This window comes from Centroberyx affinis, unplaced genomic scaffold, assembly GCF_046629955.1.
Source record: "Centroberyx affinis isolate AG114_WGS23_722 - 3 ecotype Tasmania unplaced genomic scaffold, CSIRO-AGI_Caff_v1 ptg003381l_1, whole genome shotgun sequence".
Taxonomy (NCBI): domain Eukaryota; kingdom Metazoa; phylum Chordata; class Actinopteri; order Beryciformes; family Berycidae; genus Centroberyx; species Centroberyx affinis.
The window spans coordinates 149,897-176,309 of NW_027281369.1; the positions used below are offsets into that span (position 1 = coordinate 149,897).

Sequence of the window (26,413 nt, forward strand, 5' to 3'; positions counted from 1 at the left end):
ATTGGAAAAGTGTTAATGGGTCATCACCTCATGCCTGCTGCTGAAAAGGAGCATACAGACGCAGCTGCTTAATAACCTGGAGCATGGTTCTGCGGTTCGGATGTTTGTGAAGAATGATGAACTGTTTGTCTGATGTCTACAGTTTGTTTGACCAGCTGTCTTCGAGGGAAATGTTACGGAAAGAGGGAGAACTAGTGTTGCAAGACTTGTTCTCAGCAAACTGTGACAATACCAATACCTCATTCCTACCCTTTCCAGTGTAGTTTGCCCATTTTTTAAACACGATCCAATGGCTGATAATATGGCTTTAGACTCTTATCAGTGTTACTGTCATTGCTGTGCTCACAAGCTTTATGGCTAAATAGTGAATTTGAGATTAAAAAAAGCCTGCCAGTGTTTTTTCTGCGGTCTGCGTGTCGGAGAGAGAGGATGTAGCCTGTATGTGAAGAGGGCTGCCACTACACCCTTGGTTCCCTGGGAGACTGGTATGGTCAGCACCCCCCACCCCACCTCCTCCCCCTCCTTCCTCCCTCCTCCCTCCTCCCTCCTCCCTCCTCCCACCTCCCTCCTCCTCTTGTCGTTCCTCCCCCTGTTTGTAAAGGAGGCAAGCAGGGAAGAGGGAGGGCATGGGAGCCGAGGCTGGGGGAGTGGAACTCAGAGGACAGGCAAAGCACACACAAACACACACAGACACACACACACACACACATACACACACGTGCTCACTCAGCGTAAGTGACACAAGTGCTGGCTCCATTCAGCACTGAGTTGACTGACTCACTGCTCTCCATTAGCCGGCATGCCGCAGAGAAAGAGGAGTTTCACTTTTGGAGCCTACGGAGGGTAAGAGGGAATAACATTCTGATTTACACAACTATTGAACCTCTGCACCACACACAGTCCACATTTGTGCGAGTGTGTGTGTGTCTGTGTGTGTATATCTGTTTCTGTCTCCCTGTCTGTCTGACTGTGTATAGTCTGTGTCTGTATCTGTGTCTGCATGTTTCTGCCAGTTGCGCTGGGATATCAGTTCCAGTGCAATCTTCATCATAACAGCTTTGGATGAATATCTTAGTTGTGTGTCTGTGCTTGTAGCTTTCCATTCCATTTTGTTATGGCAGTACTGCTGTGGCTGCTTTATTCATTGGCATACTGAATCATTAAGAGTCAAATTCGGGAACAGTAATGGTGAGCAATCTGATGTAGAAGACACAAAATAATATTACTACTGAGAGAGCAAAGTTAGTGCAGAATATCTACAGGAAAGTGTTGCTGAGGCCCCATCAGAGCTGAAGGCATGATGGACTTGGATTGAATTATACACCGCAGCTCACCGCAGTTAATCACACTCACGCACACAAACACACACACGCACACACATAGACACACACACACACACACACACAGAAATCTCCATCATGACAGTTTACTCAACCTATCAAACGTGATTTGATTGATGTTGGTCTTTTTTCAAGATGTCACCTCATAGTGCGTATTCGTGTGTGTTTGTGTGAGTGCATGCATGTGTGTGTGTGGAAGGGGGGGGGTTCTTGCATGTGCATATGTGATTAACTACCTGTCATGGTTGCTTGCGATGTTTAGAATTGATTTATACTGTAATTGGAATAGAAACAGAGCCAGTGCTATGCTGTACTGTTAAGTGCTGTATCTCCCATTTCTTTATTGTCAGAGCAGGTTATAGTCAGTGGGCTTACTCACATCCCCAGTGTATTTATGTGGCCCAGCTCCGCTGGGACTGGATACTCCGCAGTAAACATACAGTCAGCAAAGAGTTTCCATTAGTCAACAGGTGAACAGGTGCTCCGCTGCTTTACCTTCACTCAAGGACAAGTGGCATGTTCATGTGTATTTGTGCATGTGTGTGTATGCGTGTGTATGTGTGTGTGTACCTGAGTGTGTATCCATCTGTGTCTGTGTGTGTGTATGCATGTGAGAGGCTACATTCAAGAAATTCTGAAATTACACCATTAGCTAATAGCTCCCGGAGCACACAGTTGAAAACTCTGGAGTTAGTGGATCAGTTTTCTATTTAAAGCAAACAACTGCAACTTGCATTTTTCTCCTTGGCGTCTATCTAGAAGTGGCCTCGTACATTGCACTTGGCATTTCGATAGGTCAGTCTGATTGCTCACATCAGCAGGTGATCTGTAATACACTCTGCCCCCTGCATCCCATTGGCATTCACTGAAAGGAATGAAGCCCCTCTGGTCTCTTCAGATTGGTATTTCTTTGACCCAGCACTCTCTATAATGTCGGCACTAAATGTTAATGGATCTGCCACTTCATAGGAGTTGTTATAGTGCACTATTTTGAGGTTATTCCAGACATTGCTAATGTAATCTATCTCAATTTACCGGTCTATTCTTGTACAGGCTATGTTGCTTTGTTTGTCAACAAAAACACTCCTAAGGCAATCGTGCTGTGCGCTGCGACGTTGAAACACTGAGCTTTCATATCCTTTTTTCGACAAGTCCCAAGGTATCGCTACACTGGGTATTTGTGAGACTGTGTTTATATAGCTTACTGGTCTCAAATGTCCTGCACTGCATGGTGGGTAGCCAGTTGAGTCATATGCTATATTAAACTTATAGCTGTGTTTGTTGTTTCTGTATAGCCTCCTCCATGGCCCGTTCCTCAGCTCACACTGGTTCTCTCCTCATAAACTCTTAATGGAAATCATGAAATAAACACGGAGCGAGGGCCTATGGCTTAGTAACAGATCTGAACACTCTCCACATCGCCTCAGGGGCAAGACTTTCAGGCAACCTGCACGGTGATGGTGTGTGTTGCAGAGTCTGATGGAAAGAGAAAGAAATAGTGTGAGAGTGTGTGTGTAGAATAGATCCTGTTCAACAACAACCAAGTGGAAAGGCCCCCATTGTTTTTGAAACTGGAGCAGGCGAGCACTATAGGCTCTCTGTGGTCAGCTGATCTGAAAATGTCCTTTCTGCATGTAAAGAAGACCATACACTCTTAGAGGAAAGGGTGTTTTACAGTATTTTAGTTTAGAAATTAGGCTTTACTTTGGTTAAAGCTTACGTTTATGTCTACACATAGTACTACTTTGATAATTTTCATCTAAGAGGCAGCTATTTTTGGAGAGTTTTTTGTAGTGTCGCCTCCAAAGCTTATGTGTTTGAGTTGTATTGAATATTCCATTATGGGCAGCAGGGAAACAACATGGAGTGGGCGTTTTTGCTCGACAAAAGCTAAAGTTTGCATGACAAAAGATGATTAGACCGCAAGGCAGGGCCTCTTGAGAACAGGAGGCCATTCAAGTACCTTTCCTAGGGCAGTGGCAAAACAAACAGGAGATGTAGGGCAACCAGAGGGCTCTTCATGTCCTATTCAGTCACTCCACCTTTCATATTTACTTTGACATTCACATTCACATTCATATTCACAATGGGAAGCTATCCAAGGAGAAGGATGGAGTAGGAAAGCACTGGGTGAGCTGCAGCTAGCTAGTAGTCACTGGGCAACCTATTCTTGTTCTGAACATTATTAGAACTGAAGGCCTATATTTTAGGCTTGTACTTTGTGGGTCACTGTGTGCTACCAAAAGCTCAGATGGTGGCCTGCTCTAAACAGGTGTGGAAGTGTTGCTGCAGTCGTGTTGTGCAGTTTTGCACTGTAACTTGATGCTTGTTAACACAGTGTCCCATTAACACATGGTTGAGTGTGGTTCCGATTCTTCCAATTTAAAAGCTAAAAGGTTACAAGACACACCGGACTGGCACTGTAAGGTAATTTATCAGGACAACCACCATTCTTGACAACATTAGCGCCTATGCAAAGATCAACACAACTAGCACAACTAGACAAAAGTTCAGACTCTTCACAGTGTGTGTGTGTGTGCGTGCGTGTGTGCATGTGTTTGCAAAGTGGATGTGATAGATGGAGCAGTGACAGTATTGCTAGTCAGCATAGCTCTGGTACCAGTGTGTGTGTGAGTGTGTTCATACAGACTGTATGGCACTGTACTGTAGCATAAATGAGAACATTCAGCCACTTTACTCTCATTTACCCAGTCAATGGCCTCATTCAGCCCACGTTAGGCCGAGATACAGTAGGCAGTCTGGACTCGGTCTCGTCCGGTATTGTTCGCCCAGTATTTCCTATTATTAGTCTGCGCATTATATATATAGAAATTGTCCAAGATTGCCCAAGGCTTTGTGTGTCTCTTCCCAGTCCATTTTTGATAGTATTCAGTTTGTATTCTGACAAATTCTCATTGGATGACTAGAGGAGCAGATATGAGAATGGGTGTTTATGTAGGTGTTAATGATAGAATGAACTTTATTCAGAACAAAACTGAAAAGGCTTGTGTATTCATCTAGACATCCACCTTCTTTTATTTTGCTGAACATCCCGCCCTCTGAACTCAATAGAGTCTTACCCACAGGTCAACTCAAAATGTGAATGCCAATGTGCTTACCAGTTCTCCACAGCCAGCGCCTGAGCTTCAGAGGGGTTTACATTGGACTTGGCGCTTACATTGGTGCTTAGGCTATAAGCAGGGCTTTTGGCCCCTCCATGGACTTTTTTTTTTTAACCCAAATAAGGGCTTTGGAAGTGAGGGACAGAGACTCATGCAAACGTTCATTTTCTCGGTTTGCAACTATGGTAGAGTCTGCGTAAATTCAAGATCAAAGAAATCTATATTTGAAAATGTATTGCTAAATATATGAGCTGACGATAAATATGTTCCAACTTGATCCCTGATTGTGTTCAGGGTGGACCGCAGTAGGATATGTGACCTTTTCATCACTGTTGTGTTTAGGTTGCAGAGCATGAAGTCCTGAAGTGGGGAATGACAACAGGCCTGCCACTGAGGCTGTAGACAGCATGCTCTGAGCCCCAGCTGGGCCAATTGGCTGTAATATTAACAGTGTCTCCACTTGAATTCTACGCAGCAGCGGGGAACGGGAATCATTTTAATCGTGGGACCTGGGTGCGCTCAGGTTCATGTTCTCAGTATCAGTTGCACAGCATGTTGTGATTTAATATAAATGTCTCTTCCTTGAAATGGGTCTTATATGAATATTGAAATATTAAAAGGCAAGTGATTATGCAGTTGTTGTTTCAGGACAATATTGAGATCAGATGTGTTTTTTCTGCATCAGAAATGATCCTGAATTAAAAAGTGCTCATATTTCAGATATGGAGTTACTCTACAAGAACACTGGCTGCTGAACAAGGAAGTTGTTTGCTCTCAGCTGGATTCCATCAGGACTGACTCCTCAACCCTGTCTGGTGACCTACTTGCCATAAGCAGTGTTGTTGACTTGATATACCATGGGCCTCGGCTCATTTTTGTTCTGTGACACCCTTGCCGCTTAGTGATGGTGGGATTGAATTAGAACCTTCACCCATGAAGCTGAAATACTTCAGTTGAGGTGAAGAAAATGTGAAAGTTTAACAGGGAAACAAATTAGGAGCTGCACTTAAAGGCAGATTAAGTTGAGTAAACTCGTTGTCAAGTGTCACGGCTGCCGACATGGTGATGGCCAAGGGTTTCTGAGGGCCGCCTTGAGCCTTCTTATCCCTCGCTACAGTTTGTTTCCATGGAAACCAGCTTTCGGTTTAATGATACCTAGCTGACAGTGGAGAGGAAGCATGAAAAACAATTTGCCAGAATTGTATTTGGCTACCACCTGCTGAGCTATAATTCCTATGCGTGCCGTGTAAACCTAAATGTGCTGGCTCTTCTATTCCTTATTCTCTCCACAGAAAGAAAAAACGAGGCTATACAGGCTGTTTTCAACTGTGAGATTTAAATGTGCAAATATGACTCATACCCTACAAATGCATTGGCACAGGCAAATTTGTTATAGCCTACTTTTGTCCACTCTAACCATAATTCTCTCAGAGAGAAACAGAATATTCTTTGTTTTGCTGATAAGGCTGAGAGTTTGTTGTCTCGCTGTTGTCAGCCCTTCTGCTTCTTCTTCGTCTGCTCGTCGTCCTGCTCAGTTCAGGCCTGGGATCTATGATAGGACAAAGTTGACTTGATTGATTGATTGATTGATTAATTCACTAACTGATTGACTGATTGATTTATTGACTATTTCTTTTTCAAAACACTACAGATGGCCAGCCCATGAGCTTACAAAACACTACTCAAGTGGGAATTATTCAGAAACATACAAGATTTACTGACGCACCATCAAGTGGAATAAAGCAACAAACACAAGTATAATCAAACTTATTGACTTGACATATCATGAAGAATTTCTGTTTTTATTGATTTAACGTTATCATTCTGCACTTTTAATAACAAAAAATCTGGTAATCTCCAGCTGACAGAACTGCAGCATTTCACGAAATGTGCAGAGAATAGTGGAATGCAAAACGGCAGATAAGAATGAAGGCGAGCAGCTTTTCCTTTAGCGACGTTCTGTCTTTTGGCCCCCTGTCTGAGAAGAACCTTATCGCCTTTCATCAGAAAGCTCAGATCTTCTTCAGATTGCAGCTTGATGTCAGACAAGTACAATATTTGAGACATGGCCAAGTAATCATGTGTACTGTGCAGTATGTAGCCATGCGTGTTTTGGCAGCTTAATATAGGGGAAGGAGAAGAGCATGTTCATCTCATAATCTCAACAAAGTCCACCCGTCATCTGTCACAGTATGTTGACAGTAGGCTTCAACATTGGGGTGTGATGCTCTGATTTGCAGTGAGGAGTAAGGTTTATAGCCAATTTCCTGTATTGGTGCTGGTATTTCAGTTTAAAGCATTCATCCAAGGACCAAGACACACCCTGCTTGATTTCATTTTATGGGAATTCCATGAAATCTGAGAATGGGTGAGCACCACAGGACAGGGTTTAGAAAATATTGTTCCAAGTGATGTAGTGCATATGAAGACGGCTCTCCTCTCCTCACAGTAAGCTCCACGTGAACAGAGCCAACACCCCACCAAGTGCTTTGGTGTCATTTTTTTTCTCTCCCAAGGACAAGTATGCATTTCATGTGAGATAAAGCTGTGATTTATCTGCACGTGTGTCTATCTGGCTCAGTGAAATCCAGACCGATAGCACATTTGAGATAGAATAGAATCCATTTTAGTGTCATTATGTGTCATGCGGAGACCCGCTAGTCTGACCCGGGGTTGAAAATGATGAGCGATCTTCTGCAGCGGAGGGAATCAGGCGGCAACCTACTGTACCATGGCAACTCTGCTGATTCGTGACTCTACAGTACAGTGAACAAACATATCCCCCTGGACCTGTTTCCTCTCAGTAACACAGTTTCTCAGAAAGAGGAAGTTTTAGGTTTTCATTTGTCCCAAAGCAACCCCCCCCCCCCCCCCAAAAAAAAATAAAAAATAAAAAATGGGACTTTCTCAAAAGGCTCCAGGAAGTGCCAACTTCTGGTTTACAAGTTACCACTTGGGAATAGATTTGTCTCAAACAATCTGCCTTACAAACCTTTTTTAATATTAACAAAAATGACAGCAGCTTGCCTTGTACGTTTGTGTCTATGAATTCTTTTAGCCTAGATCATTTATGCTAGATGTAGCCTAGCCTACAGGCGGCGCTAGGCTGTAAGATATACATGCCAGCTCTATTTCCAGAAGTGGTTGTTGTATGCCTGAGATGTTGTTGTGTAATGACTACCATCGAACATGCAGACTAATCCTGTCCAGGGAAAGATGAGTAAGAGGTCTGGATTGTGGTTGCTCTGCTGGGACACACCGGGTGGACAGCAGTCAGAGACCCAGCTGTGGCAGGAGGGGTGGAGGGATGGAGTTGGACATGGTTAGGGGAGGCAGGGTCAACAGTGACACAGCTCTGGAGTATCGAGCTGGACATCTGATAAAGCTAACGCTAACCCCCCCCTTCACCACCACCAACTATCACAAGAGACAGGCCTAAAGCCATGAGTCATGCACTGGGCCCTAGAGCCACAGTATCAGTATCAAAGGAAGTCCACTCACTGTAGGTAAAAATGAGTGCCCCATGCCAGGAGAAACTGTGTTTGTTGTTTGCACTGATTATAAGATTTTCAGTATTTGGCCCTTTGTGGCTGCTTTTTAAAACCCCAGCCAATGCAGACGATATTTCCAGAATTGTAATACATGGCTTTCTGGTTGATGAGCAGAGTGAAAGCCCAGCTCATCATGAATTTCACCTGTCAGACATGGGGCTAATGTTTCTTTTGCACACACAGTGCCATCTATTGGCATAAATGGGCCTGTGCATTCTCACTTGTCAACCGAGAAGCTTCCCAACACTGCATCATCTGGTTATTCAAAAGAACCAATTAACATGTGTTGTTTCAGTGATCACTGCTCAGACCCTTTAAACCACAGTATCTTAAGGCAAGATGATAGTTACTGACAGTGGTAATGGGTATCATAGCGTGGATTCAAACCAGGACAAGTTTAATTTGTCTCAGGAAACACCAGGCTGGTAATCATCCTTTCACTCTTGGAAAAGCTACTTCAACAGATGGCATGAGTTATTTAGGGTAACTCCGGCTCACTGTAGCCATCCCTCTCTCAGTTGAGTGGACTTTTTGTAAGTGGAATGGACAGTCCACTATCCTTCTGCATTTTTGCCACTTAATTTAGACAGGGGGGGACAGAGACTGGTGCAGACAAGAGCGTGGAAACCATTGGCAGAGTGTGGGATTCATTCGTATGCCACCTGGTATCCATGTATAAAATATATTTCATTTTCAAGGTCAAAATCTTTAGCAGGCTATAGTGTGTTTTCTTGTAACTTGCACATGTGTCTTTATTGTGGATTTCACTATGCATTTACCTGTTTACTAGAGTTAATAGCATTAAGTTGACTTCGATAATCAAGTGTTGTACCCCACATTGATCTTCTTTCATCATTTTTTATAGACTTTGAAATGGTGTCTTGCCAAGCAGACTATTACTACTATCAATCCAATTTAGTTCTTTCTGGCAGAGACGAATAAAAAAAGACATTTAAAGTGTCACATAAACTTGTAGATAAATCATATTACATTAACCCCTGCTTTTAATAGCTTAACTTTCATTTGTACTTTTTTCAGAGTGGACAAGACGTTCTCAGGGCCAGGAGCATATGGTGAGTCATTCCTCTGTCTCTCTTTTTGTCATTGAATCTGGTAAATTATTCTCAGGACATTACGTTGTTTTCTAAAATGTCTGCTTTCAGTTTGACGTGACTTTGCTTTTTGAGTTTGGCAAACACAGTGAATCACAATTCTCATACACAGAGTCAGGCTTGCCGCTCTGTGGAGTGTTCAATGTCACTGACGCACACCGGCCATGTAAGTTATATTCGAGAATCGGTCCAGCGAGTAGAGTCTAAGTAAGATGAATGAGCCAGTGAAAGGTACGGCAGATGGGCAGGAGTGGGGACGCTGACACCCCCCCTCCTCCTCCCCCCAGTCCCATCCCGCCTCACCGCCCAACCATCCTGCCTGTAGCCCCCCTCCGGTTGCTACAGTAACCGACGCCAGGCACATCTCTGCAGTGCTGGCACGGCTCGAGCGCTGCTGTATGTGTGGCACGTGGAGCCCGGCTGGGAGCTGAGCATGCACTCCTGCTGCCACTGCAGATAGGCCACTCCGCTCGCGAAAGGTTTAGGCGCGGTGGCACGGATGTCCTGGCCTTCGACCCCCTCTGTCTGACTGCACCGGATAAACAGTGCCTCGCCGCAGTATCCTCATCCCCTCCCTCTGGAATACACATACAGACGGATCTGTCCCGCCAGGCCCGGCCGGCTATAGGCCTGCATTACTCAGCAGTGACTGGGCTCGCAGAGACGGCACGCTGGACTGCTACTGCACCAGACTAACAGAGCTGCTGCAGAGCTCCTCTCTATAGAAGAAGAGGAGAGGCGGAGAGATGCTGGAGGAAAGAAAAAGATGAAGAGGAGAAGCTGAAAGAGGACAGAAACGACACAGGAGAGCCAAAGAGGTGTGTGGACGTGAAGAGGAGGAAGAAGGAGAAAGGGAGGGAGTGGATGAGGAGGAGAAAGAAGAGAACAGTAAAGCCTAATGTCTGCACCTCTTCCTATCACAACAAAGAGATGAATGTAATTTAGTGCTCAGCAGTAGTCACACGTGGTTCTCACAGCCATACTCCCTTGAGCAGAGTCATATTCTTCTTCAAAGCAGAGAGGAATTCAACGAATACTGCTTGATGCATTCTGGGGATCCTTCCCAAGATACTCTCGGTTTTCATACTCAGCAGTATGAATTTCTGAACGAGAAAACCTGTGGTGCTAAGATGGGGCGGCTGTGAAAGTGGCATCAAATGTTTCACAAAAATAGTTGCTTGTAGAAGAAGGATTGCTCAGTGTATTAAGCTGAAGGAGAAAAGCGAGATAAGAAAGTAATTTCCTCTTTTCTGAAGCCAAGACGAACCTCTGCAAACTGGGAGAGCCAGAGTCAAAATTGAACTGAAGTTTTCCTGCAGGTATGTTGGGCAGGATGTGACTGGGAATTAGAACAGTGAGCTAAATCTTCCAACAGCACAACTGTAAAAGCACAAACCTGCAAAATGCCATGCTCACCTTTCCGAATTGGAAGGCCAAGGAAATTCTGGTGAGTTTACTTTTTAACCTGCCTGAAAGTAATTGTGATTTCTAACAGTGGCATTAATACCTCCCCTCACCATAAAGAGGTAATAAGCTCTAAGAACACTATATGTATTCAATATGTGCAGCGGGGAAGCCTCTTTTACATTTAATGTATTTAATGTTGTGATCTGTTCACCAAGGTACATGGTTGCTGGTGTAAATCTGCATACCTGAATTGAGAGTATTGTTATGCTCACAGGAGCTTTCGTATAACGCACAGCAATCTGCAGACTGTTTTCACAACAACTATTATAACATTACGTTTATGGGTAGAACCAATCACAGGCATCAAGATCATCCCTTCTGATTTCTCAGTATTTCTACTGCTTCCATCAGTTTTGAATCATCCGTTGAATATTATAGTTGATTAAATGTTAAACAACCAGTTTCCATCTGGTCATTGTGGGTCACACACAATAAACAGCTGATCCTCAGGACCCGTCTCCGCTCTCTCCGAGGGAGGCCTGTAATTGGTTGTAATCCTGTCTTACTAAGCTTTCCTGATGGGAGGAAATGGAAGAGGCGGGTTAGCAGGGATCGCGGCGATACTGAGGTGTTGTATAAGAAGCTCTCTCCCTCCCTCTCTCTCTCTCTCCCTCTCTCTCTCTCTCCCTCTCTCTCTCTCTTTCTCTCTCCCTCTCTCTCTCTCTCTCTCTCTCTCTCTCTCTCTTTCTCTCTCCCTCTCTAACACACATGCATACGTACTGACAAAGTGCACTCTACTTCTCTGTCCCTGGAGCAGGACGGATTAGTGTGGCAGGCTGTCATTGTGTAACTTCATGCCTATTCATTAAGACAACTTCGCCACTGACCCTGCTGGCCCAGCCATGCCTCAGCTCACCCAGGAGAATGGCTTCATGCACTCACACAGGACAGGGCTGCACTTTCAAGAAACCCACAAAACAGAGGCTGCAGGCTCTCTAGGAAGGTTAAGAGTTCAGTAAAAACAAAAACAGCTCAATCCTCTTCTCATACCCATCAAAGTATTTTTGCGTCATAGCATATTGCAGCAAAGATGTATGTGAATACACTGAAAAGTGTTGAATCCTCTGACCTCTGCCCTCTAGTGGTAGAGTGTTTTGAACCTGTTGACACAAGAGCAGTCTGCAATAGTGTTATGATTTAGTAAAAAGTGAAGAATATTAAATTTGTCCTCAAGTGGGATGAGTTTGCAACTTTGCATCAAGACACTGATGTAATCTCTTTTCTTCTTGAGTCAATTTTGACAGGAACACGGCATGTGGCGGTTATTTATAGTGATTAAATATGACCTAATGACCTTCCCCAAGGCATTCCAAAAACAGTTTTCTCTAGTTTATCTTGTTTATATTCATGCTACTGAACGAGTTTACTATTTTTTCCGAAGTATGTGATGTGATTCCTCAATATATATTTATGATGCTCTCTATTTCATCTGTTTGTCCTGCCTCTGCGTACAAAGACGTTAGAGGTGTCATTGCGAACGCTCTGTTTGTGTTCACTGCATGGCTGTGAGGTGTCATTCTGCATCATGCTCTTTTTTTCCCGCGCATGCGCACGCCACAGCGTTGGTGCACTGTGAAACCAGGCCCGATGTCACCTTGCTTGTGCACGCTCATCTGTGCATGTCAAGCTGAGTTGTCTGGAAGAGGGGACATAGTGGGAGAGCAAACTGTCAAGCCCAATCAGCCAAGACCGTCTCTGTGAGTCTCCTGCTGTCTGACCTAATATAGCACCAAAGTGACAAGCTAGCCCCCGGTTCTAACCGACTCAATAATCCAAATACTAACATGTCAGCCAACATCCAGCACCAGCACAAAACGTCTTAACATAAGGCTCAGATAAAAGCGGGTTGTTGAAGAATGAGACAGGTGCCAGAAAAGTCTGTCAGGACATTTTTCGTTTTACTTGAATCTGATCCTTGGAGCTTTTGGGTGGCAAAGTTGTTCTGGCAGCTTTCATTTCCTTGACTTCCCACAGTCTATTGGGCTCCCGTGCCTTCTGGTGCAAAGATGGTGAAGAGTCATCCAGGATCTTTGTTTACCTTTGTGCTGGTTGGTTTTATCCCTGGTGTTGCCTGATTGACAGTTGCTATGCAGAGGATGGTGTGGTAAACCTGTGGGGAACAGGCGCTGAGGCCGGACCTTTCCATTCCCTGCTCTTCTTCCTTCTTCATCTTTTTGGTGGAAGCTATCACCTTCTCCCATGGGATTATAGATGTAATCAATTTTGTTGCACTATGCTGTTGAGGTCTTATCTATATTGTTGTTATCTGATTGATAGGCAGGATGTACACTAGCTGAATCAAACTATATTACATTTAGAGCAAAATATGCCAGTAGCTCTAATATCACACTCAAAACACAGCTCAGAAAGATTCTGCACAGTGACCCTCTATTGTTGAAAAGGCACATTTGCATGCCTGTGATTTCCCCTAGGGGCATGTTTCCTAGGAAATCCGGACAGCGACACTGTGACGGATAAGGCAAGGTGGAAAATCGGGAACTGTTGGTGGAGGGGGCATGCTTTATTCAAAGATACCTGCTGTACCTGGCCCTTTCAATGCATACTAAAGCTATGGCCAGCTGTCAGGGGAGGTGCGGGACCATAAGCTGTTGAAACAGAACCCATCAAGGAGTCTCCTCACATCACTCAGGTCCTACAGAGATTGTATTATTTATAATGCCTGGCATGTAGTATTTGATAGCACTGCCATATTGTTAAGAAATATTTTTTGTATTTTTCTATTCTTTCAATGGATACAGTTATATAGAAAAAAAATGCACTCACAATTTCAAGTAAAAACCATTAGCTGGTTCTGCACTCTTGATAAGACCTGCCAATAGGACTTCCATATCTAATTATTTGTATTAAAAGGCCTTTCAGAACTACAGTTTCCCAGGGAACAAAAAGCCTCTCGGACTTTATCTGCTTTTTGAATGCCGTCCAATATTTGCTTTTGTCTGATTGCTACTGCAGGAAGTTTTACAGTTGAAGGACAGGAGGGCCTCAAAAGCTTGTGCATTTTCCAAAACAGCTGGGGAAAGCCATGGAGTGGGTTTATCATGCGACTTCCTGCTCATGCTCAGAGACGAAGACATTCAAATGAAGCAGACTCTGAATGTCATTATGCACATGCTGATGTAATAGAAACTACTGTATAGTATCTCTTAGAAAAAACAATCACCTTGTAAATGGGGAGAGGATTTGTTGTGAGTGGGGAGAGGAATGGTTTCGCTCCATAGAGACAATCTTCCTCCTATTTGTCTGAGTGTTTCATCTCAGGCTGAGGGGGTTGGGAAGGGCGACTCTGAGGAGGACAGGGCAATTCCAGGCCTTATTTATGTGGTAATTCATAGCACATGTGTTCCTCCTAGCATTGGCTACTGAGGACCGGTGGTAGACAAGGCAGCAGGTGTTGCTACTTTATGACTTATTCTGAGAAGTTTAACACAGAGACTGGCTCCTAACATCTGATCTTCTCAGTGTCATCATAGTAATGTGTGATGACAAGGGGGACACAAGACCACAGAATCTGAAGGCTCAGGCCTAGGGCAACTTGTTTAGCTAAACTGTGCTTGGGATTTGTTGACAATGTTCATAAAATGAATTGTGCTTATTGATACAGAATTCTCACAGTAATTTAAGAGGTCAAAGCCATGTCTTATTTCTGGAACATCAGGAACATTTGAGATTAAGGGAACTCAAGAAACACCTGCATCTTTTGTCAGATCCAGTCAATGTATGTCTGTAGTATGTAGTGTGTCAGTACCTTTGATGGTTGATTGAGTGGCTGCCAACCAAGAGGGCAAGATAATATAATAGTGTTGGAGCATGTAGGTGTGGGTGTGCAGTCCAATATCTCCTGTAATACTCACAGACTCATCATTTATTCCAATAATAAATCTTATTTTTCTTAAAACAAGTGAAAAATAGGGTGAGATAATTTCACTTGTTTCCACTGCAAATCTATTTGTTTCAGTCAAATGAAAATAACTTGATACAAGTGCAATGATCTGCCTTATTTAAGATAAGATATTGTTATTTGTTTCAATACAGTTCTTGGAACAGGTGGAACGACACTGTAAACAAATTATCTCACCATAATGGCAGATTTATTTTTTCGCTTGTGGTAAGAAAAATAGCAAGATTTTAAAACTCAGTGCGAGACTTGTTAAGTCGGACATTTTTTGCAGTGCGTTCATCTGTGCCTCCCTGTCCACTCCCAGCTAATCTCTCCACACCTCTGCCTCCTCCCTGACCCAGCATATAGTCAACTGAGCTGGTTGAGTGAGAGAAAGGCTTAGTCACAGCTAACTGCAAATCATCATCAACATGCTAGCATTTCATATCCGATGAATGTCTAAAGGCCTTCTCAAGTAACTTCATCACCTAACTCAAATTTGAAATTCCATTGCATGGTTATAATAATATTATGGTTATAATCATAATAATAAAAAATAAAAAAACAAAAAAAAACAGAGACTAAAAAAAGACTGAAAAAACATCAAGACCAGTCACAGTCACAGGTGTGCTGCAGATGAGCCGTGGTAAGGTTATAAAGCTGTGTTTTTCCTCTAAGGTATGAATCAGTTGTTACTCCTACTTTGCCTTGTAAACAAATTATGGGCTTGGTTAAACATAGTCAATTTGTTTGAGAGGTCACTCAAGGCGGGTTTTAACAAATCTAAAAAACAGCATGAGGAGTATGAAACCTCCTACTTCAAAATTGTTTCTGCAGGCAAACACCCAATGAGATAAGAGTCTTTGATTGACACGGTTCTTTATTCACTGATAATGGGGTCAAATATTTTCTCACATGACAATATATTTCTGTTGCTTTATCAGATGATGCAAATGAATGAACGAACACAGTCTGTGTGAGCTTTGTGGAAAACGTTTTCATTAGTAACAGATCACAGAGGAAATACTGTAGGTAACTCTGCACTGAAATAATGCTTATGCATAAATAAGCAGCACATTCTGTTTCAAAACAGCAGCCCATCATGCCTGCTAGAGAAGCCTGACACGCTTGATGCTGTCTAATACGTCAGTGATTGGGGTCCTAAACCCTTAACTGTCCTTGGGGTCAATGGCTGGTCACACGCAGCCACCCACAGACAGATCTAACAGATTACTTTCTGAGCAGCTTTGACTGCTTGCCAGGCATCCATATACAGTATACTATGCGCACAATACCATGAACTTGAAACAGGAGGATCTCTGTGTTTAGCTTTATAATTTCAAACATATTGATGGACACACAGTTACTGACACTTAGTTTGCATGTCCTATATCCATGGGAATAGAATCCAGCCTTTTTTTGAGCTCATGTCTCTGCCTGAGGATGTGGAATGTTGTATCATTATCTAACTCCTCTTGGTTGAGACTAGAGACTCATAGCTGCTAGAGAGGGGAGAGATGAGAGGAGAGAGAAAAGATGAGTGAGAGGGGGAGAGAGAGAGAGAGAGAGAGAGAGATGGAGAAGGAGTGAGAGATGGGGAGATTTGGTCCCGGGGCTGATCAGGCGGCTAGGACTCTCGGAGGATAAGAGGTGGAAGGCTTGGTGGGATGGAGAGGGGGAGAGTAATGACGATGACCACAGGCCATTTCACCGGGCTAATGGGATGAGAATCCCTGGCAGTGGGGCAGGTTAGCAGGGATTTACTGTGGGATCCTAGGGAGGGCATTGGAGCAGGGAGGGAGGACGGCATCAATATTAACACCAACCATCTTGCTCTATACGCTAGATAAAAATGAATGTATTTATCAGAACTTTATCCATGTTCTCATAACAATTGTTTTTATGCATGCTTGTTTCTTGCTCTGACAAGTGTTGAGTCTTCAGTGAGGTCTCAAACTGCTTTGATTTGATCGGGACCAGTCATAATGATCTGTGTTAAAACGGCACTCATCAGATTTGCTGGAGGACATTTAGGCCAAATCTGCCTGTTCTTATCCGATAATGTCTTTTTATCTATAAGCACTATGGCCTTCATGGACAGCATCTCAATTTTTTTTTTAACTGTAAGCCCCACATCCCCTGGTCTTGAACTGTTTCATAAACACGCACATGCATATTTAACCTCTGCAGGCTTTGTTCGAGTGTTTTGTAGCTTAACGGTGTGAATATGTCGATGTGTGTTTGAGAGAGAAAACGGAGAGAGACAGACATACAGAGAGAGGAAGATCTGATTGTAGCAGGAGATCTCAACAAATTAATCTGGACATTGTAAGTTTTTTTTTCATGATGTAATACAGTGTTTAACTTGTAAGCTTTGGAAAGTCACCAAGGATTATTTGTTGTGTTTATAACAATACACAGCTCTTAATGGACTACAGTATGAGGACTGTGCTGTAATCCCTTGTTATCTCTCCATGTATGACACGCATACTCTCTCACACACACACACACACACACTTGGCTTTGCTCTTTAGCTGTGTACATACAGTAGTTAGAGCAGCAGGTTCATTTAGATGCTGTCTAAGGAAAGGAAAGGTTAGCTGACACTCTCGCTGCATTAGTGTTGTTTAGCAGGGATTTAGCAGGGAAAGCACTGTCAGCGACAGTAGTCACAGGTCTGCTGGGAACTGTGGATGGCGGCTTAGTGGGGGAAACACACGTGTTCATTGGGGATTGACAGACAGTCATTACAGTAATTAAAGAGCTCTTCCGCTTGTGCTTTCTCATCCTGCACAATGAGCAGAAAGGTAGCCATGCCTGTTGGACATGATCACCCAAATGTCACAAAATGTATGCGTGTGTGTCTGCATGTAAGAAGGTGTATTTGTATGTGCAGTTGACGTGGTTGCCTCAGCAACGGCCCTAGCCAGCATTGGGAGGCACAGTGGGTAATGAAGGCGAGGTGTAATGAATGCAGAACACCCCCCCCCCACCACCACCCTTTAAACAGCCCTGCTCTTCTCTCTCTCTCTCTCTCTCTCTCTCTCTCTCTCTCTCTCTCTTTCTTTCTCTCTCCTCGCTCTCTGAGCGGCAGCCTTCAGTCGACCCCCTGAATGGATGGGAGGGTGGGGGGAGGGGCTGCCGCTGTCAAGGGGATAAGGGTGATGCTGTTGGTGGCTGGAGTCGGGGGTGGGTGTTGGTGGCTGGAGTGGGGGGTGGGGGGTGGTGGTGGGGAGGGGGGGTGTTTGGGTTTGGATGAGTACCAGATTGTTTGAGCGAGCCAGAGAAGAGAGAGAGAGAGAGAAAGAGAGAGAGAGAGAGAAAGAGAGGAGATGGAGGAAGTGGCAGCTCAAGAGCGCATATGTATGTGTGAGAGACTGAGGGGGAGGAGAGAGCGAGAGAGAGGGAGGAGAAACAGCGGCAGACAGACAGAGAGAGACAGAGAGGGTGCTCACTGGGTGGGCGCGACAGTCCAAAGAGCTGTGAGTGTGGCCGGCAGGTGAGCGGCTGAACTGAAGCAGCAAGTGAGAGCTGGAGAGAGAGAAGAGAGAAGCGAGAGAGAGAGAGAAAGAGAGAGACACACACAGAGAGAGAGAGAGGTTTAACTGGAGGAGAAGCGTAGACAGTGAGTCATCTGCCTTAGTGCTGGTCACTGTCCGGACTTCCCAGGGAGCACCCAGCCACCGTGTGAGTAACTTTGTTGCTTGGCTCCACACAGCGGTACAGTGCGTCAGGCGCTCTGGATGACACGCTGTGACTTCCCTGCATGGCTGATTTCTGCGGTGCATTGCTAACCAATCGGGGTGTGTTATGTAATTTGTTGTGGTGTTGTGGAGCCGGGATGAAGCCGTGCGTGGCTTAGCGCTGCAAACCGATCTGGAGGAGGGCTTTAAGTGGGAACACTACAGAGAGCGGGCAGGTGCAGTGTGTCCTGCTCAACATGCTTGTGATGGTGGAACAGTTTGTGATGAGGAGGACAGGAGAATCCCTCTGACACTTTTTTTTTTTCTCTGATGTCTTTGTTATTGCTGTGTTACTGCATGTGCTCCGGCAGCGTGGGACAGAGATGGTAGATGTTGTCCCCTATTCTTGTCACGCTGTAATTATTATGTACTGTGGATAATCATGCATGTCTAAGAACGCGAACACACAGATGCACACAAGTGTCATACATCTAAGTAGTGCCCCACATTTTTTCATATAATACATAGTATCCATCTTCTAGAGGAACTGACAGCATTTTCCTCACACATAGTGCACCCCCTACTTTGTGTGTGTGTGTGCGTGTGTGTGTGTGTGTGTGCTGCATCCATCTACTGTGCGTCAGTTCTAATTAAGAGTTCAGGGCAGCTGATGCCCTAGCCTGCCCTCCCATGGGAGAGCTGCTGGAGCTCCCTTCCTCGCCTCATTCACTTCTGCTGGGCTCCACACACACACACTCGTTAAGTTCAGAATAGGCTCATTTCCAGTATTGTACCAATTTTCATTTGGATGATGCAGGACTTGGCTTCATTCTAGACCTTGTTCCGCTGTGTCATGAACAGTCAAATCAAAGTGCCCAGGCACGCTACACGTCTTTATGATTCATACGCTCTTTTCTTCACCTACATTTGATTCTAAATAGACTCAGTGGATGTGAAAACAAATTTCCATCTCCAGCTACTGGCCCTCTTGAGGATGTGCTATTTGTTGGGTCTTAATTGAATCTCCATACTCAGCGCTAGGGGACAGATAGGGCTTGTTTGCATTCACAAATGCGATTAAATATTGTGTCAGCATGGGCAGCGGCGCTATCTACTTGAAAATTGATTAGTTTATTAATAAGAGTTGCAAATTTTAACTCATAGATATTGAATACATGTATACAACCTTGGCACTGATGAATTTCTCTGCATGTGGAACTTGGTGCTTTGTGTTATTTCTTTCTGCAGATGTTGCTCTCACGTAACAGTAGACAGAAATATAATATGATATATATATTTCATTGTGGCCGATGTATCCTCTTCTGGTAGTCATGGAGATGAAAATAATTTTTTTTTGCTGAGTTGCATTCTCCTCAGCTTGGTGAAAGTTGTTTACCAGGCTGTTTCAGGTTCCCCCTTTATAGCAATCAATCACATTGTGTGTTTGAAATAGACTGAATTAATCAAACCAATTGAAACCCTGTTGTGCGAACTGACTAGTTGAACAAGATTGTCATTGACAATAGTGCACCATATGCAGCAGGGGTATTGATTAGTGATGCTGTGGGGATAAAGCAGTCCTAGTAGAGATATTGAACTGAGAGCAAAGGATGCGTGACAGCTGTATTGTTCAGCTTTGCTCTAGCAGTGTGTTATTCTCCTGGGTTAGAGAAGAGAGATCCTGCGTTTGAATAGATGGGGAATTGTGGGTATCATGTCCCCAGATCCCTAAAGTGTTTGTGAATAGTGTCTCCAGGTGATGCTCTTAAATAGAATCAAGAAAATGCACAGAAGAGACTGACTTGATATCCTTTGAGAATGATGTCAACATTGTTTTTCAGCAATTCCTTTAGAAGTATGATTTAAGCTATAACAAGTGTCAGAAACAGAGGAATTTGATAATGATAACGCAACTTTTAGTCCCATTTCTTTGGTTTGGTCGCTGGGCGTTAGATATTTCACTTGTGTGCTCTGTCTGAAGGATAATGAATCCTGCATCTCCTCAGTCTTGACAGTAAGGTTTTAGAGCTGAAGGTAATGGATTTAGGAGCGTGGAGTTTATCTTTGGAGTAATTCCATTTCACCTGGTTTGACCGCTTCTCTTCTGACAGATGGGGCCTGAGAAAACAAACCTGGTTACTGCAAATTAGATAAAATAGGTGTAAGACAGCATAGGATCACTGCAGTTCTTAAAAGATTCACAGAGGTTGACGCCGATTAAAAGTGTTTTAACCCAAATTGCACAGATATTACAGCATCACATTGGGTATAGGCTGGAACCTGTAAACACAACTAGTCTTGGCTTAGTCACTTATGTCTTTAGGGAAAATCAAATGACAACTGAATGTACAACTGGTTTGCTCTGTCTTTTACAGTAAGATAGATTGAAAGTCACATTTTAATTTGATTATGATGTTATGCATGCTGTAATCCAAGCCCGTCTGGCAAAACAACAGAGGAGAGTTGTCAGATGGGGAGAATAAGATTGAATTACTTAGCGTCTTCATGCTGTTCTTTAACCCTCACTGTCTAGCCTTCAGGCCATGGCAGTGCTACTCAGAACACCAGTCCATAAAAAGCAATATGTCATTAAGTGAGGCCAAGGTAGAACCCCGGGGCATTAACTTTGTTTGTCCCTCTCCTCTCGCCTGACCTCAAACTGACTGACCTATTCTGATTGCATGTTCTCTTGCATCTGTCCAATTGTAGGAAACAAGATGGGAGTGAGCCCCGAATTTCCACAACACTAGAGCCTCAGCTGTTCCAGCCTACGCTCCCGTACACCGCCTCACCATTCCACAAGGTAGGAGATGAATGAGGGGGTTGGGCTTGCACTTTGACCCATGATCCCCGACCTTATCTGGCAGCCCTCTGTGTGACCTTTCACTCTGTGATCTTTGTTAGCTGTCTCTGCCCATCTCGTCTGTACACCTGCTTCACTCCCCACTCTGTATTCTTGTGTATGCACTGAGTGTGCTGTCTATATTTACATGAATCTCTGTAGGTTCTATTGCATCAACTGTCCGCTTGCAACGACACTTTGATTGTTATTCAAGTGTCATCTTTTGTTTGACTTGTGTAATTAGTGTGCACAGCGTTTGATGGCTGGGATCATTATGTTTGCCTCATTCAATTAATAGAAAGCTATTTTTAGTTAGAAGTTGTCAGCCACATGCAGTGAGACCAAGCAGAACAAGTCCAATTTCGTAAAGGCAAACAAAACACAGCCTGTCTGAATAATTGTCTTTTTTTTTTTTAAACAAAGAGTACACTTCTTCGTCCCCACCTCGATCCACTGTGTGTCACAAGATTGGAATGAGATGAAATCTTTAATAATCCTTTCGATGGGGTTCTACGCAATTCACAGTGTAAAAGCTCAGAAGTTGTTATTAAGCTTGCCAAAGCAATAGGCCAGTTTTGTTTCAGTGTCAACAAAAAATAGAGGACTAATTTTTCTGCAGGCTGCTGACTGTGGTTAGCTAAAGTGCGCATAGCTCAGTGCCTCCAAAGCTGTTTTGTTACAGTATGCTTGCAGCACATTCCCTGTCACACAGTAAAATTCCCTCTGTCCTTTATTCATTTAGACTGCTCCAGCTGTGCTTTTTGAGATTTACTGGAAGACGGTTTCAATGCACATTAATAGTCTGAATATGCTGCATATACTGAATAAGGCTATATTCTGAATAAAGTGTTTACATGGCTTGTGAATAATGGAATGTGGTGTTTACATGAGTCATTTCATATTCAGAATAATTCAGTATTCGGGATATTAACGGAATGTGAATGTGCATGTAAAACACACCCATTGAGTTTGTCTTGAATTCACTGAAACCACGTGGATTTCCATGAATTCATGAATCATCTTTCACCTGGAGCCATTATTCCCATCTCTGAGATGAAATCATGTAAGAAACGACTCAATTGCTGTGATTGCTGACACAGAATGTAAAGTACAGAAAGTGAAAATGATGAAAAAGGAAAGCTCATTTCAATAAATCTATTTAGACTGTCACAGTACCTGTCAAATGCATTTTGGAAATGTTTTTGTTTAAGAATCTTCGTGCCACCTCTTGGCAGGTTTTACCATCTAAAAGGAGAGACTGAGTAATCTGCCGGAGGTATTTTAGGGACTTTGAACAGAGCTGAGCTCAGTGGTGATTAAGTGGATACAATCCCACTGATGTCAGAGTGGTTTAATAAGGTCCCTTACACTTTGGATGAGGCTTACACTCACAGCAATCTGACTTGATCTGAGTAGTACAGAGGGGCTGGAAAGAGAAAGGGATTAAAGGAGAATTTTGAGATTGAGTTGTTTAACAGTCATTTCCTGAGCCCCACAGTTCACACCATCTGTAGGTGACTCAGACTTACTAGCTACCAAAATTCAGGCTGTGTGTCTGCAGATTTGCATGACATGCAAGCCAAACATGGCCAGCAGGAAAGGCATTGTGTTCAAGGTTTTATATGATACCCAAACAAAAATCTGGTTCTGACATGGCACTCTGTTGTTCAAGCCACAGATCTGCTGTTATGATGGTAGTATTCCTCACTCAGCAGTCCATCTTCACCAGCAATGAGGCAGAGGTTGTAACTTTAGCTGTATGTCCTGGATGCACAGCTAAAATTGCATTACATATGGGTTTGTGATCAGACAAAAGCAACCATTTACCAAGCAAAAGGAATATCTGATGAGGATAGAGGAAACTGCAGGATAGCATAGTAAAGCGCTATAGTAGTATATACAGTACAGGGGTTAGTGGAGCAAGACTCAGAGGAGCGTATCACTTTAATCAGAGCCCTGCTAAAACCAGGTCAATCTGCAATTAACCTCACCCCGTCTTATGATCACTGCCTAATTCAAACTACATTGTAATACTATCATAATAATAATGTCACATATTTCTGAGAGAATATGTTATAAGGGGTGGCAGCTGACAGTGTAAAGGGGAAACTGTTTCTGACACGCATGCACACACACGCTCTCTCTCTCTCTCCCTCTCTCTCTCTCTCTCTCTCTCTCACACACACACACACACACAAAGCAATTATCATCATAGTCAGATTTTGCTACGCATGATGCCTCATCACAAGCTAATTGAAAAACGAAACGTTCCTTCAAAATGGATTCAGAGATACTATTAACCCTGCATTTAGCCAAGCAGGTTCAACAATAACGTGTTCATAGCAGTGGCTTATGTACACACACACACACACACACACACACACACACACACACACACACACACACACACACACACCTGAGAGTTGGCCGGTACTGCTGTCCTGTACTCTTGGCCACGGTGTTGCCCCATTGGTGCAGTTTGGGATGAGGTGCCGACTGATGATATGTTATTTTTATTTTTTATTTTTTATTATACCCAGTTTAGCCTGTTTCCATTCAGACCATAAGATCAAGCGGATCTTCTCAGAGGTTGATATCTCACTCTGATAAGCTGGAATTAGCAACTTTTTATACTATTTTTACATTCCTATGGCACGGAAATGAAATCCCAGGCTGCAACCAAAATGCCAGATCATAAACTTATCTGATCTCTTTAGTAGAAGTTTAGTAGCAGATCCATCAAGACAGACATCAAAAGAAAACAAAGAGAAAATAAACCTCTAAATCGATTGATATTATGCATCTTCAGACTCCGGGTGCTGGTCTAGGTTTTAATGAGCTGTGTGTGGAGGCACAGAGTTGCAGCTGACAAGTGTGGAGGAGAGAGGAGTTATTGCACAGTTACTTTGCTTCTTATCGTAATGACAAGCCTATTAGCTCTCCTAATGAGAGGCCTCAGCTCTAACACCTGCACTGCATACTAGCCAGACTCCCCACGCCCCTCCCCCGCTCCTGTCATTTTTATTTAGTTTTCATTTCGTTTTTTGTCTGCTAGGATGAGTCTTTGTTTCCATCTCGGTTTGCCACATCTGTCTTGTCCCTCTCTCTCTCCCTCTCTCTGCTCTATATGCTTCTTCACTCTAAATTCTTTTTCCAACTCATATGTCTCCATCTCCCTTTTCTCTCTTCACATTTTTGTTCACAACAGTCGATCTCTCTTAATTGCGAATGTCATTTATAGCCTTCCTATATGCAGATGCATGAACCTCTTGTGTTGGGAGCCTAGTGTGAGGTGACTGCTCCACTACGAATAGGAGAGTGCTGCAGGGACTTGTCTGTAAAAGTAGAGGAGTTGGACTGCGCTCCACCTCTGGCCAGGTAGAGAGAGAAGTAAAGACAGAGGATTAGTGATACAAAGTGAGGTGGGTGGGTTTGGAGTTAGTTGTCCTCCCACAATGCTCTAGTATAGAGAGAGTGATAAAGGAAGCACAGCAGTAGAAGACAAGACGCCTCCAGCTTCGTTCAGAGGATCGTTGCTGTAAACTTGAGGTGATAACTGCCAGCCAGCCTTTGCATGCAACCTGAGGCACACACTTGCTGATCTTGCTGATAATCTTGTTCATATATGGAGCACACACACCGGCAGAGCTTGTCTGATCTGACTCTCTATCAGTCATGGTCATAGTGACTGGAGATACAGCTTCACCCCGGGTGCCACAGTGGAACAACTGTCTGCCACTGGGCAAAGACACAGCAGCCAGAGTGCCAGTCTGATACAGCACATTCAAACCTGCTGAAGTCAGTCAGGCTGAAATATCTTTTGAAGCTGCAGGATTTAAATTTGAGATAGAAATGGCTAAAAGTCGTCACAACCACCTCAGCGCGCCATTGGTGACAAAGGCACACTGGAGGAGGACCAGCCATGTAAGTAGCTTTACTTACAGTAAGAAACATGCTATAGATAGACAGTATGACTAGATGGGGAACTGAGAGGGAAGCATATAAAGCACTTAATATTGTGGTTAGAATAGTTGATCTTGTGAGTGCTAAACCTGACAGTTGTGTGACAGTTGTGGTGCTGGTTCATACAGCTGTTCAACTGAAGAAATATGTCTGTTTGTATGCAAAACCCATAGTGCTTATTTCAGATGGTTCTTCTAGTTTAAAGAAACCGACTGGCATGTTATGGAATGCTTGGCTTGTTTGATAAGATTAGAATATTAACATTTAATGCAGTCAGATATTTCTTGGCTGTATGTCACGATGCAGTTTGGTGGCTGATGCAGTTGTGTGCTGTTTTAAGACCCAAAAACATGTGTAACCTCATTTGGCTTAACGCTCCTGTTCCTCATTTTGTTGTAATCTCTGTGGCTAATGTTGTTGAAGCCAGGAGTATTTACCTTTAGGGTTTGTAGCAGACTTTTGTTTGCACATGGTGGAGGACTTTACTCATACTCACACTGAAAGCTAAGACAATATTGCTCTGTACACAAACTGTTTGACTCTGTCCGCCTTTACTGACTGCCTTTCAGACTCTACTAGACAACTTCAGACTGATGTTCCCATGGATCATTGGTTTTCCAGAGTACTTAGGGTCAACATAGTCAACTGATGAATGCGAAAGTGTCAGCATCAAGTTTGTAGCATGTGAAATAGTCAAAGGACAATCTTGCAGTAAGTGGTGACAAACAAGCAGCTGTGGTTGGGTTCAACAGAGTGAGATAGGTGCTTTACCATGGAAAAGCTGGTTGCTCACTCATGACTGTGTAATTGGGTGAAAAACCACAGGGGAGAGGCAACAGATCACTTGCTGGAATCAGGTAAAATGTTGCTTTAAATAAATCGTATTTCAGTCTGTACTTTGTCACAGACATAAAGCGTGAGTTGACAGAGAACTCGCATTTTTCCATCTTTACAACAGCTTCTGTACAGCACAACGTTTCTCGTGAAGAAAATGTAAATATTCAATATTTCACAGAAATTCCTTGGGATTCTGTAGAAGATAAACAATTAGGTGGCTGTGTTTTCCCAGCACCAGATGGGCTGTGATGGTGTGAACAATGAATGTGTAACAAATTAATTGTGCGATGGTGCTCCACGCAGCATATGTTAAAAAAGGTCACACCACAGCTCTCAGACTCACTCTGCTGTAAATAAAATAAATAAGTTACCCACAGTATTCAACAGATGAACTCAAAAAGTTTAACGACCACTTCATCTTACTCTCCTCTCTCCAGACCACAGATTTATTTGAAATGATTGAAAAGATGCAGGTAAGGCGATGCATTGATCTTCGTATTTTACCTCGGCTTCCTAAACTGTACTCACCAAGCAAGGCTCTGAACTAACCAGTCAGTTTGTCTCTTCCTAATGCTGCAGCGTTTTGGCCCCCTCCACC

At 43.5% G+C, this 26,413-nt stretch overlaps 1 protein-coding gene across 1 annotated transcript in view; it reads left to right on the forward strand.

Annotated features, from left to right (window-relative positions):
• The first annotated feature begins 815 nt into the window (after positions 1-815).
• The window catches only part of LOC139660775 (rap1 GTPase-activating protein 1-like), a 42,437-nt gene continuing 16,839 nt past the window's right edge, over positions 816-26,413 (forward strand). Inside the window, exons 1-4 of the mRNA XM_071539005.1 lie at positions 816-843; positions 9,052-9,086; positions 20,883-20,976; positions 26,253-26,288. Coding sequence (XP_071395106.1) covers positions 26,271-26,288 — 18 coding nt within the window. The 5' untranslated portion in view covers positions 816-843; positions 9,052-9,086; positions 20,883-20,976; positions 26,253-26,270. The remainder of the gene's footprint in view (positions 844-9,051; positions 9,087-20,882; positions 20,977-26,252; positions 26,289-26,413) is intronic.